Source organism: Mustela erminea, chromosome 9 (genome assembly GCF_009829155.1).
Source record: "Mustela erminea isolate mMusErm1 chromosome 9, mMusErm1.Pri, whole genome shotgun sequence".
Lineage (NCBI taxonomy): Eukaryota > Metazoa > Chordata > Mammalia > Carnivora > Mustelidae > Mustela > Mustela erminea.
The window spans coordinates 63,772,443-63,785,185 of record NC_045622.1 but is presented as its reverse complement, the minus strand read 5'-3'; the positions used below and the strand labels follow the sequence as shown (position 1 = coordinate 63,785,185).

General features: G+C 49.4%; 1 protein-coding gene across 7 annotated transcripts in view; it reads left to right on the top strand.

Moving 5' to 3' along the window:
• Window positions 1-12,743, top strand: part of DENND2B (DENN domain containing 2B) — a 148,818-nt gene that overhangs the window by 108,898 nt on the left and 27,177 nt on the right. For all 7 annotated transcript variants that reach the window (XM_032359633.1, XM_032359635.1, XM_032359634.1 and 4 more), the window contains 2 exons: window positions 5,335-6,576; window positions 10,002-10,138. In XM_032359633.1, coding sequence (XP_032215524.1) covers window positions 5,335-6,576; window positions 10,002-10,138 — 1,379 coding nt within the window. The remainder of the gene's footprint in view (window positions 1-5,334; window positions 6,577-10,001; window positions 10,139-12,743) is intronic.

Genomic DNA, 12,743 nt, shown 5'->3' with positions numbered 1-12,743 from the left:
CCAGCCTTCTGCTCTCCTCACTCCACTCTGTCCACGTTGGGCTTTTTGCTGAGCCCAGAATACAGTAGGCAGGTAGTTGCCTCAAGCCTTTGCGCTGTTGCTCCTTTTGCCTACAACATTTCTCCCCTGATAAACTCACTGTTTACTTCCTTAAGACTATATTCACATTGTCCCCAGCAGAGGGGCCTTCCCTGATCTCCCTCACTGTGACTCTCTCTCTCCCTTTAGCCTTTTTTATTCTTCTTCATTGGCTCCATATCCATCTGTCAGTGCTGGTTTGTTTATTGTCTGTTTGCTCTAAACAAATAAAACCACACTGCTTCCCTCCACCAGACTATAACCTAGCAAGAGGCTTCGTCTAATTTAATCTCTGCTGATCCTTGATGCCTGAAATAGCTCCTGGTATATATTTGGATCAAGGCACCACCATTCATGTAGCTACAGTTTCCCATTGTCCAAGAGAGGGAGAGTTACCTTGCTTTCACTGCCAGCCTGCATTTGAGGAACTGGAAAATAGCTAGAGGAGACTGGCGTCTGTGAGGGAGGGAGCACCCCCTCCCATCTATGCCCAGGAGATGCCACCTGCCATGGGGACACTGCCACAAAGACCCGTGCATCCTCATCGCCAGTCCTCAAGCCTTGTTTTCTGGGTTAACAGGTTGTTCCTGAGCCCTCCTTCCACTTGGGGCAAAGACTGATGGAAGCTTATTCTATTATTGGGATTACAGTACTAGCTCCGTTTGCAGGAATTGCCCTGGGGAGAGTCTCAGGCCAGAGCTCCTAGAAGGAGAGAGAATGAGATCGAAACAACAAGACCATGGAAGCTGCTCTTTGGGGAAGTGAAGGAGAGAGGCGTGGGGAAGGAAGGTTCAGGGCAGTGGTTCTGCACTGGGATAGGGCAGATCAATTATACACACAGCTGACCTTTCCTCCCTGCATCATTTTGCTATTAGAACATTTTGTTACTTCTCACGTCTCTGTGCATTTACTGGGCAGTCCCTCTTCTGGTTTGCCCTAGAGTCTTTCATGTAGCCAAGTTTGGTTGAGTCCACGATGACCTCTCTCACGTGCCAGCCTCACGTTGGGGCTGGCTATTGGTTTCGGGGACCTCGGTTGCGCTCCACATGGCCTCTCATTCTCTGAAAGACTAGCTTGGCTTCCTAACATGACAGTCTCAGGGTAGCATTCCAGGTATGTGAAGGCGGATTCTGCAAGGCCTCCTGAGGCCTCAAGTTCGGGACTCAGCTTAATTTCCTACTCCATTCTGCTTAGCGAAATAAGTCAATTGGAGAAAGACAACTATCATATGATCTCCCTGATATGAGGAAGTCGAGAAGCAACATGGGAGGTTTGGGGGGTAGGAAAAGAGTAAGTGAAACTAGATGGGCTTGGGAGGGAGACAAACCATAACAGACTCTTAATTTCACAAAACAAACTGAGGGTTGCCGGGTGGGAGTCGGGGAGGGAGAGGGTGGTTGGGTTATGGACATTGGGGAGGGTATGTGCTATGGTGAGTGCTGTGAAGTGTGTAAACCAGGCAATTCACAGACCTGTACCCCTGGGGCTAATAATACATTATATGTTAATAAAAAAAAAATTTCTACTCCATTCTGTTGGTCAAAGCAAATCACAAGGTCAACCTAGTTTTAAGGGGCAGAAAAATAGAATCCACCTTTTTAATAGCATGAGCTGCAAAGGATTTATGGCCAGTTTAAATTTACTCTCTTCCTCTTTCACTCCAGATGTTTAGAATCCAAGGACAAAGGTAAGCTCTTTGAAAAAGTTTGCCAAGTGATTATTCAGAATAGTGAGCCCCTTGTTAGTTTAGTAATTATCAAGCTAAGACTGAGTACTATGTGTTAGCCACTGAGCTCAACACTTGATGTGTGTTGTCTCTATTCCTTACGATAACCCCCTGAGATGTGTGTTTTTTAACCTCCTTTTAACAGATCAAGACACTAAGATTTAAAGACATAAAGTTATTTGCTCAAGGTCACATAACTTATTAGTAGCTACTCTGAAATGTGAACCCTAAGGCTTTATAATGTTCTTACCCTCTGTTGAGAACAACTGGCCTAGCATAACCTGGTGAAAGACTTAATACTAATGATAATTAACAGTCATAGTGAGTTACAGTGTATGATATCAGTTCACATCCCAATCAGTCTCATTTGCCCATTATGACAGCCCTGTGATATTGTCAGAACAGTTTTAAGGAGTTGAAACTGGAAGCTCAGAGTGAGTGAGTGGCTTTGCTTGTAGTAAATTCCTAAAAAGGTAGAAGCAGAACCTTGGAGACATAGCATTGAGTTCTTCTGTCAAGTGAAATCTCATGAGGGCAAGGCCTTATCTCTCTTGTTTACGAATTTATCCCTAGGACCTTGGAGTGAGTGAGGGCTGCCTACTCTGGGCTGAACCTGGGGATGACTAGGCTCCAGGTCAGCGTGGGCAGGCCCCTTCTCCCATCCCAAGCTGCTAGAACACACTGGGCCTGGCCTGTGTGGGGAGGTTGCGCAAGGAGCCCCTGTAGCTCTGCCCCAAACAACAGTGACATGAAGACCAGCACCTTTAAAGGGAAGGGCCAGTCTCTTCTCTATCTGATCCTTCCTGAGAGGAGAGAAACTAAACTTTAGTTAAAGCAGGCTAGGTTTTTGGGCACCTGGGTTATTCAGGCAGTGTCTGCCTTCGGCTCAGGTCATGATCCCAGGGTTCTGGGATCGAGTCCCACTTCGGGCTCCTTGCTCAGCGAGGAGCCTGCTTCTCCCTCTTCCTCTGCTGCTCCCCCTGCTTGTGCTCTCTCTTTCTCTTTGTGTCAAATTAAGAAAAAAAAAAAAACTCTTAAAAAAAAAAAACAGGCAGGTTAGGTATTTAGGGTTTGAGAGAATTTCTTACCTTGTAGAGGTTTTTCTATGCTGGAACTACTAAGGGAAATTAGGGAGTCATGTTCTAAAAACATGCCGGAGTTGGACAGACCAGAGATCCTTACCATATTTCTTTTCATGTGGAGCCATGCTGTCCACACCTCCTCCCCCCCCACCCCCACCCCATAAACACAGTGGCTTCATGGGCTGGTGAATACCTTACCTTGATTGAGGAAACTCATCCCTCGGGGAGCATATATCAAAAAGTGAGGAGAGATGAGGCACATTCAGGAGGGTTCCTGAGAGATTCTGAGTGTCATTAGATGCCTGTCCTCTCCCACTAGAGTTTAAGCTTCATGAGGACATGAATTTTTGTCTCATTTATTCTTGTGCTTGGCACCTAGAACTGGCCCTGGGGGATAGTAGGTGCTCACTAAGTATTTGTTGAATGAATAAACACATGTTCAGGTTGTTTTCTATTAAAGGCATCTTCTATCTCCAAATGAGAATAATGGAAACATAGAGTCCTTTGTGGAGTCCAGATACCGCTGGCTTACAGGGCCGGACTGACGATGACCTTTGGCATCCACGGTTCTGTGAAATAAATGAGGGACTTAAGGCCTCCCTCGACTGTGAGTAGGTTGGGATCTCCCAAGGCTCAAGCCTGGCGCATTGCCCTGCTGCTGCCTACCCCGGGGAGTGCTGAGGCTTATTCTTTTCACACGTCCTTGCTGCGCCGACTCTTTTTGGTCATTGGCTTGGCTGGGCACGGCATTTCTCTCATCTGTGCCCATGTACACGTGGGATGGCTCTTGTTTGACTTGCCCTTTTAAAAACAACTTAAGCATGTTGAGGTTTCCTGTTGATCGGGGGCAGCCAGAGGCTATGACCCAACAGGGAATTGTTGGCCAATCCCTGACTCACCCAAGCTCCAGTTTTCTGTGTGTGAGCAAGCAGTGACAGCAGGCTGGCTCGAGGGCAGCTGGCTGCCTTCCTGTGGATGGCATGGCCCTCTGGAGCCTATGAGGCTCCCTGCCCAGCTTTAAGGGCCAGGCCTGCGGGTCAGGTGGGCCTTCGTAGCGTGTGGCATTGGCTGTCTTTGAACTAAAAGAAGATGCCTGCTGTCTTTGAACTAAAACTGTTTGAGAAGAGGGCCAAAAGTTGACAGTGATTACCCTAACAGACAACTAGAAAAGTGTACTTTAAGAGAGGTCTGCTCAGGTTCTCATCATTAAGCTCACCTTTACCTTTTCCTTTATTTGTCCGCCATTCACTAAGCACCTTCCAGATACTGAGGACGTGTCTTTCCACCTGGAAGAAATCACGGACTGGTAGAGAAGACATCCCTGATACTTAGAAATGCTATGTTTGCGACAGGACTGTGCGTGGTGCCCTGAGGGTTTCTGCTGTGTTGTGTCTGGGAGCCTTGGCAGTTCACAAAGATGGCAGAGGCCACTGCTTCCTCTTGAGTGGGGCAGCGTAGTGTTCTATAGCTTCCTGTCCTGGCTTCCCGCCTCACCAGCTGAGGGACCTTGGCTGAGATATTTAGTTTCCCTGTGCCTCTGTGGTTTTCCCTTGTAAAGTGGAGATAATAATAAACAATAATAATTGTGTAGGGTTTTTGTGAAGACTAAATGAGTTTACTAATATGCGTAAAACCAGTTAGTTAGAACTCTTCCCCCTGTTGGCTAAGAGCTGCCAGTGGATTTAATGCTGAGGAGCGGCAGGTGCTTGTCTGAAGTGGTGCTACCGCTGAGGAGTTGGCCTCCGCTCCCCACCGGCATCCTTGTTAATGGCGCTGGAGGGACCCTGCTGATGCTTCTGAGTCCTTCAGGGATCTGAATTCTGCCGAGGGGCAGCATGCTGTGCTGGTAACTGAAGTCTCAGGAGATGGGTTTGTTAAGGAGACAGAGCGAAGAGCTTGGGGGTATACTGGGGTACTTCAGGAAGCAGCATGCAGGAGATGCTCTCCTGAGAACCGAGCACCTGCATTTCTTCCTGGTGCCACAGTCAGTGGGGCTGTGTTGGTAGGTTGAAATCGGCCGTGGTGGGAATATTTATACTACGGAGCTTGGCCAGTGTTACAGATCTGTGCTTTCTCTTCAGAGGTCTGATGGCTAAACATTTCTACAACACGGCCCTGGCCTTAGTGTTTTCTGGGAGCCTATGTAGCTTCTTGGGATCCTCTCCCCTGACCTAGAGCTGGCCTCTGTTCCAGACGGCACTTAGGCCCTCTGGGATCGAACTGAATAGAGAGACCCATTGAGTTTGGCCTGCTGTGGATAAGCAGCGCTCCTTTCCTTGAGGACGGCTTTGCCAGGTATACTTGAAAAGAACACTTCAGGCTTGGGTGCCCTGCAGGAAAGAGATACTGAGCACTCCAAAAATGAAAAGCTGTGCCTCTCGTTGTCAGGCCACTCACTGCCATTTTCTCTTCTTTTCCTTTTTCTGTTTTTGTTTTTGTTGCTTTTAGGTCTCAGTCAGTCTCTCCACCTCCAGTTCTCTCCCCACCAAGGAGTCCCATCTACCCGCTCAGTGATAGTGAAACGTCGGCCTGCAGGTACCCGAGCCGCTCCAGCTCCCGGCTGCTCCTCAAGGACTGGCACCCCCGTGATCTTTTACCCCCAAATCCTCAAGCTCCCTCCCCAGGCACTTCACCCGTCTGTCCCCTCAAGGCCACCAACTTCAGTTATTCGGACCGAAGCCCTTCAGTGTGCAAGAGAGAGGACCAGAAGGAGAACGTCCAAGGGGAAGGCCAGGATGTAGAGGGAGTAGCTGCTTGCCTCCCTCTTGCCCAGAGCACCCCATCCTTAGGGACAACAGCTGGCCCACGGAGCTTCTTTTTGAACCGCACTGGCAGCCGTGCCCACAGCCTGGGCATCCGAGAGAAGATTTCAGCATGGGAGGGGCGCCGAGAGGCTTCGCCCAGGATGAGCATGTGCGGGGAGAAGCGGGAGGGCTCTGGGGGCGAGTGGGCGCTCAGTGAGGGCTGTCCCAGCGTGGCGCCATCCCCCTGCGGCTCAGAAAAAGCCTTCGATTTCAAGGGCCTCCGGAGGATGAGCAGGACCTTCTCAGAGTGCTCCTACCCTGAGACCGAGGAGGAGGGAGAGGCGCTCCCTGTCCGGGACTCTTTCTATCGGCCGGAGAGACGGGCAGGCCGGAGTGAGCCCAGCGCCTTCCTCAGGGGGCATGGCAGCAGGAGAGAGAGCTCAGCAGTGCTGAGTCGGATCCAGAAAATCGAACAGGCCCTGAAGGAGCAGCCAGGCCGGGGACTCCCCCAGCTCCCCAGCAGCTGCTATAGTGTAGACCGAGGGAGAAGGAAGACTGGGACCTTGGGCACGTTGGAGGAACCGACAGGGAGCACGAGTGTGAGCACTGGCAGCCGGGCAGGAGGAGTGGCTGGAATTGGGGGGGAGGCAGGCCCACCCCTGGAGAGGGAAGGCAGTGACTCCACTAAGCCAGGGACCCCTGGAAATAGCCCGAGCTCCCAGCTGCTGCCGTCAAAGAGCTCCCCTGATCCCGCTGTGAACCCTGTCCCCAAACCCAAGCGCACCTTTGAATATGAGGCTGACAAGAACCCCAAGAGTAAGCCAAGCAATGGTCTACCTCCTTCGCCCACACCTGCTGCTCCACCCCCCCTGCCCTCTACCCCCGCCCCACCAGTCACCCGGAGACCCAAGAAGGACATACGTGGTCACCGCAAATCCCAGAGCAGGTAACAATTGCTCTTCCAGTGTCTTTAATGGCTGGGCACAGTGGCTTTCTTTTCGATGAAAGTTGCAAAAACAGACTGTAATTGTGGGTCACAGTCAGTAGTCCTTCCTTGGTCCTGGAGCAGTGAATCATCGTTAGGTGGTAACAGGAGTTAGGTGGAAAGGAATTTGCTCTGCTCTTGCTCGGATAAGGATCCATAAATGTGAGTGGGGCGGGGGTGGGGGGAAGGCGAAAGTGGTTCTTCCAAATGTTGCCTGCTGAAGGTGTGGGCTAGATTTGGCCTTTGGGGGAGAGTGGGGCTGTGTCTTGAGCCCTGTCAGAACTTCCTTGGTGCCTGTGGGAGGGATAGGGCCACCTTCCTTGTGGATAAAATGGGCAGTCCTTGAAGACTAGCAGTAGGATCTTAGCCTCATGACCACCTGAAATGCCAGCGCTAGAAACTTACTTCTTTGAGGGAAGCATCATCTGAATACTGCATGTTGTCCTTAACATGGGAGTATTGACACATTTAAGCCGATTTTCTCTTTCCTGAGGGCTTCCTGGCCATTTAGGGAGTCTGGGCCTATAGGGGGAGGGGATCCTTGGATCCTGAAAGGGGAGACTGAAGGACAAAGGAGTTGAAAAACACTTTCCTGGCTTCTTGGCTGTGTCCAAGAACGACCTGTCCTGACACTTTCAGTGTCTTCCTGGCAGTCTCGGCATTCCTGGCCCTGGACTACCTGGGCCATCTTAATGTGACCAGGAGCTTGAGGTGCTGGGGTTCAGGATAGTTAATAGGCATCTTATTCTCTGAATTGGGGTAGGCTGGAAGCCTACCTCCTTGAGAAGTCCTATCCCCCTCTCCCTCTTTGCCTTTCTCTTCTAAAGCAAAGTCAGATGGCATTCAGGTTCATTTCAGTTCTCGGGATTCTTCCATTGGACCACAAACTTCAGGCTGCATCCCACATATCCTATCTCATAAAGGTAACTGTTCGTGAGAGGAGGACATCAGAAAGTCTCAGATCCATGGGCCAGAGGAACCCTTGGCTAAGGGTAATCCTACGTTTTGGCTCACCCCAGCATGCTCCCTGGCTCTTAAGTCTTTAACAGCCTACCAAGAGTATTTGCTTTGATCTTATTTATCCATTTCTATAAACACCATCTAGAGCGTGCCATGCACCAAACCCTGAACTGGTTAAGGGCACACAGGGTCAGATAAGATGGGGTCCTTCCATTCTTGATGTGGTACAGGAGATAGATGGACAAATAAATGGTAGATGCTCTTCTGTGTGCAACCTGTCAGAGTAGGGCGCTATAGAGACCCAAAGGAAGAGGCAGCTAAATCAGGCTGGGGAGTGAGCGAAGCCTCCTTATAGAGGGAGTTGCTGAGCTAAATTTAGAAGAGTGAAAAATTTGCAGTTAGCTAGGTGGGAAAGGGGGGTGCGGGAGAGTACGTCAGCCTGGAGGCTTTACACATACTCCCCCACACATTACATTTATACGTAATACATAGACACACACACATGCACACACACACCATATATGGAAGGGTCACTTCACATAAGAAGTAGCTTCGCAAATTTAAAAATCTGTGCTCTTGGGAGAAAAAAAAGACCACTCAAAATGCATAGCCTGTTTTATTTGCCTGTTCACATAGTGAGCATATTCCCTCGCAGAGCAGGTGAGTTTGTTTCTATTGTGTCCGGTATGATTCTTATATTTAATACACCTTTTTAATTTTTAAAAGATGCAAGCCAAATATTTCTTTGGGTACTCAAGCAAAGAAAAAGAAATCTGTTAAAAAAATCTGTGGAGAAATTGACTCTATTAGTCTTAATTCAAGACAGTGTTTTGGTCTTCAGCATGGTGCCTTCCTGAGGTATTTTCAAGGGTACCATGGCAGAACATAATTTGTATCTTATTTGCTGACTTGAGAACTACCTGCAAAAGATGTTGACCCCACTGTATGTATATCCATGAGAGCTTGATCTCAGACCACCAGTTTCTGTGGGCCCACGTTCAGGAACCACTGTACTAAACCTTTGCATATTTAACTGGGTGAGAAGTCTGGGTCAGAGACAGGTTTGGGAGCCATCATGGTAGGAATCGTAGATAGAGTGATGGCCATCAGTATTTGGCCCCCAGAAAGTACAGAGTGAGAGAGTCCTAAAGATGGGACTCTGAGAGACCCTGGCATTTAAAAGACAAGTAGAAAAGGCAAACCCCTCACAAGAGCCCAAAAAGTAAGTGCCAAAGAGGCTGTTGCCTGTGTCACAGAGATGAAGGAAGAAGACTGCTGTTCCAGAGTGTTCAGCTGTGTCAGGTACTCCAGAGTAGCTAGGCAAGCTGAGAACAGAATGTGGCTTTTAGGACACTTGTAGTCCTTGACTTGTACCCCAGGACTCTCAAGAGTTTTTCATTAAACAAGAAAAAAAGGCTGAGATGTCCAGTGGTACCCAAAAGAAGAGGGAGGTGTTCATGGGTGGGAGGAGGTCTTCAGTCAGTGCCTTTCCTTTCTCCCCTTCCCCAGGAGTTTGCTGGGACCTGCCTTGGAGAGAGAGAGAAAGCAGATGGGGGTTACATCTTAGATAATGGAGGAGAGGAGGAGAGAGTACTGTGGGCCCAAGCTGTCTGAGGAGCTGACAAGCTGTGGTTTTGAAATTCTGCAAATGACCATTTGCAGTGTGCAAAGGAGATGACTAGCTGAAGGGAAACTGGGTCTTGGAAGTAGCTTCTGACTACAAATTGGCCTTCCAGTTCTACCTCAGAAGCAGTATGGTTTTGTTTTGTTTTGTTTTTTGAAGTCTCAGCCTTTCCTCTTCCAACAACCCACCTACCACCCCAACTGCTTCCCTGACTCCCAAACACCCCTGGGCACCACCCACCCACTTTTGCGCCCTTGCCACCTGTTAAGATCAGGAGCCTTTGCTAGGATGCAGGTGTGATGGAGTCTCCAGAGGCAGAACAGGGACTCCATTCTTGTGGTCCTGGTGGATACTTCTCAAGGATGATATGCTCCAGGACTTGGAGGCCCAGGTCAAAAGCTTAGACCCTGGAGCCAGACAGCCTGCGTGAGTCCTGCCTCTTGTCACTTCGTCTCCCTGAGCCTCCACCTCCACATTCATAAAACGGCACAATAGTTCATAGCAGTGTTATGAAGATTAATGATATTCACCTGCAAGGCATTTGATACGGCATCTGACGCACAGTCCCCATCCTAGCTGTGGGGGCTGTTACAGGCTGTTCCTGGGGTGCAGGAACCCAGTCTGGAGCCTTGCAGACCCTTTTCTCCTCCTTTGAATGGTAAGTTTTGACCCATCTTGATGCATTGCTTGGTAGCTGTTGGTGAGGAGGACGTCTCGTCTTTGCTCTTGCTCATGGCCATTCCCCCAACAAGGCAGTCGGAACCTAGTTTTGCTGGAATGACTTATGCTCTGTTATCCACAGAAAATCCTTTGAGTTTGAGGATGCATCCAGTCTCCAGTCCCTGTACCCCTCTTCTCCCACTGAGAACGGTACTGAGAGCCAACCCAAGTTTGGATCCAAAAGCACTTTAGAAGAGAACGCCTATGAAGATATTGTGGGTAAGCTCTGGCAGAGGGGGTGGGCTGGCTCGTCTCTGGGAGCTGTAGGGCAGGAACAGGAGGGACACCTTAGATTCAGCTTCATTCACCAGGGGCTGAGTTGGCCCAGCTTCTGGAACTTCTCAAGAAAATGGGCACTAGAGGAAGCAGTTTAGTAAAGACTGAGCAGTTGAGAAATTAAAGCCTGACCTTGAATGAACTGAAACCCAAAGGGTTTCTGGGACCACAAAAAGGGGAAAACCACATCATCCTTTTTTTTTTTTAATTTTCAGAAAACTTCCTTAGCTGTGTGTCCTTCCTTAGTGGTGTGTCTTTAGGCAAATCACTTTTCTTAGACCTCTGTCTTCTCATAAGGTGGTGATGATGATGTTGTGATTTTAACAATAATAATGATAATAGTAATAAAACTTCAAGGGATTATTGTTAGAATTCATTGAGATAAAATGTTTATCAAAGTACCTAGCAAAGTGCCTGGTCCTTAGTATCTGTCTCCTACTTTCCTTTAAAGTAAATGGTGTCAAGAAAGTGTCTGAGATTTTACTCTGCTTGCAAACAAGTCTAGCCCTCCCCAGTTTCACAGATGCTGACACAAGACACAAGACTCTTGGGAGACAAAGGACTTTATTGCTCATGGCACACAGGAGGCATGAGCTCCATGTCCATGTGGGTCCCCCTTGCTCCCAGGCCCCATGAGGCAGTGTGGAGGAGATCCAGGTAGAGGCTGTGTGTGCACAGTGGGTCTGTGTCCCAGCTGAGGATCTCCAAGCTTAAGGAACCCCAATCTTTTCAGGGGGTGGCTAGCAAACATGCCCAACCTTTGCCCCACAAAGAGACATTATCTTTATTCTGGTCAGGAAACAAATCTGCCTCTACCCTCTGGGAAGACACCCTCTGTCTTCTGAGGTGGTTTGCTATACATCTTTGAAATGGTAGTCTGGATGATTTCATTCCTCTTGCTCAAAAGTCAGAAATATAAAGTGCCATGGAGAATTGTCTTTCAACAACTGGGAAGACTTGGTGTTGGCAAACCTGTGTTCCAGGGTCAATGAAAAACCAACAGAGTGGGGTAGGTTGGGTTTATTTTGGGCTTTCATTCTAATTCTGGCCTCGTTCTCTTCCGCGGATACTTCAGTTCCGTTCAAGTAATGTGCTGTGTGTGAGTGTAGATCACTCAAGAGAAGAGAAGCAGTGTGCTGTGCACTTGACCCCTCCTCTCTCATCTCCAGCTCTGTCTCATCTCTGTGTTAGGACTTGAGGCTGGAGACCATAGGCTTAGATAACACATTAGAGAAGGAAGTGGCCCTAGTGGAGAACCTTCCAGATTCTCCAAAGACTGGGGAATCTTCAGAAGAGGAGGTCATCTATTCCCTCATTTGATCTGAGCCACTAGTTTCATTGTTTTCTCCTTACAACTCGCGGGGCTGGAGTTTCTGGAAAAATAGCAGAGCACTGCTTGGATCCACTTAGGCACTGCTTCCCCAGGAATGGAGTGCATAGTATACAGCCATCCAAAATTAGGTCATAACCGGAAGACTGTGGGAGTGGGATCCCTAGAATAGCAAAAGGGTTTAGGGAGGGAGACCTTTTCCCTTAACACTGGGAAAAAGCTTTGTACACATGGTCTCCAGAGTTGAGGTCAAGAGCTGTGGGGATCAGAGGCACAACCCCATCTTCCTCCCCACTCCCGTTGCAGGGTACATTCCTGTTCCCTCTAGCTGAGAAGAAATTGGAATGTGTTCTTGCTGCCCGGGGCCCTTGGGAGCACCCAGTGCAGCAGCGGCCCCCTCCCCCAGCCCAGCGGGCTCTGCCCACGCTGTGCTCCTCTTCTCTGAGGGGGCTTTGCAGCCTGACCGGGCTGACAAGGAATTTCAGGAGAGGAGATGGATGCTTTTGCGTCAGCTGAACAATAAGAGAAAGAGAAGGTTTAACCATTTCTCCCTGTCCAGAGTTCCATGATCCTAACCTCTGTTTAGCCTTGTTTGGGGACTGTGTCTGGTGGGGCGGGGGGAGATGAGAATTTGGGGGGCGCTGTCCTGGGCAACAGAGCTGTTCTCTGGGCCTCTTTGGTCAGGTTAGAGAAAAGAGGAGGAGGGAGGCAAGGGTGTCTGGGTCTCAGTCTCCAGACTCAGTAGAGGAGTCTTTGCCACTTTGGGATGCTGCAGGAGGAGGGAACGAAATACCGGAGCAGCGTGGCTCCTTCCTGAACGGATGAGCTAGAGCTAGGGGTAAGGGCCGGGATGGGAGGAGGCTGCAGTGGGGGCGTGACCCTCGCTGCTCACCTAGCTTCTGGATTTGGAGCACTGTGCAGAGCACAGGAGTAGTGCTCGGGAGGGTATTGGAAGGAGGGCAGGGAGTGACCTAGGCACCCGGGTTTGGCTTCAGCCTTGAGGGTGGCGGGGTAGGGCTGTTCAGCGTCTGTAATTAGTTCACTGCCTTGGACACAGCTTCTTCCTTTGTATCCCCTACAATAGCACTGGCTAAATTTCTAGACCAGGGAGGCTAGAGGGAAATCTAAGAGAGAATATCTCTTTCTCTTAGATTCTGGTTGATCTGTCCCTTTCTCCTTCCCTGATCCAAGAATTTGGATCCCCCAGAGGCTTCACGG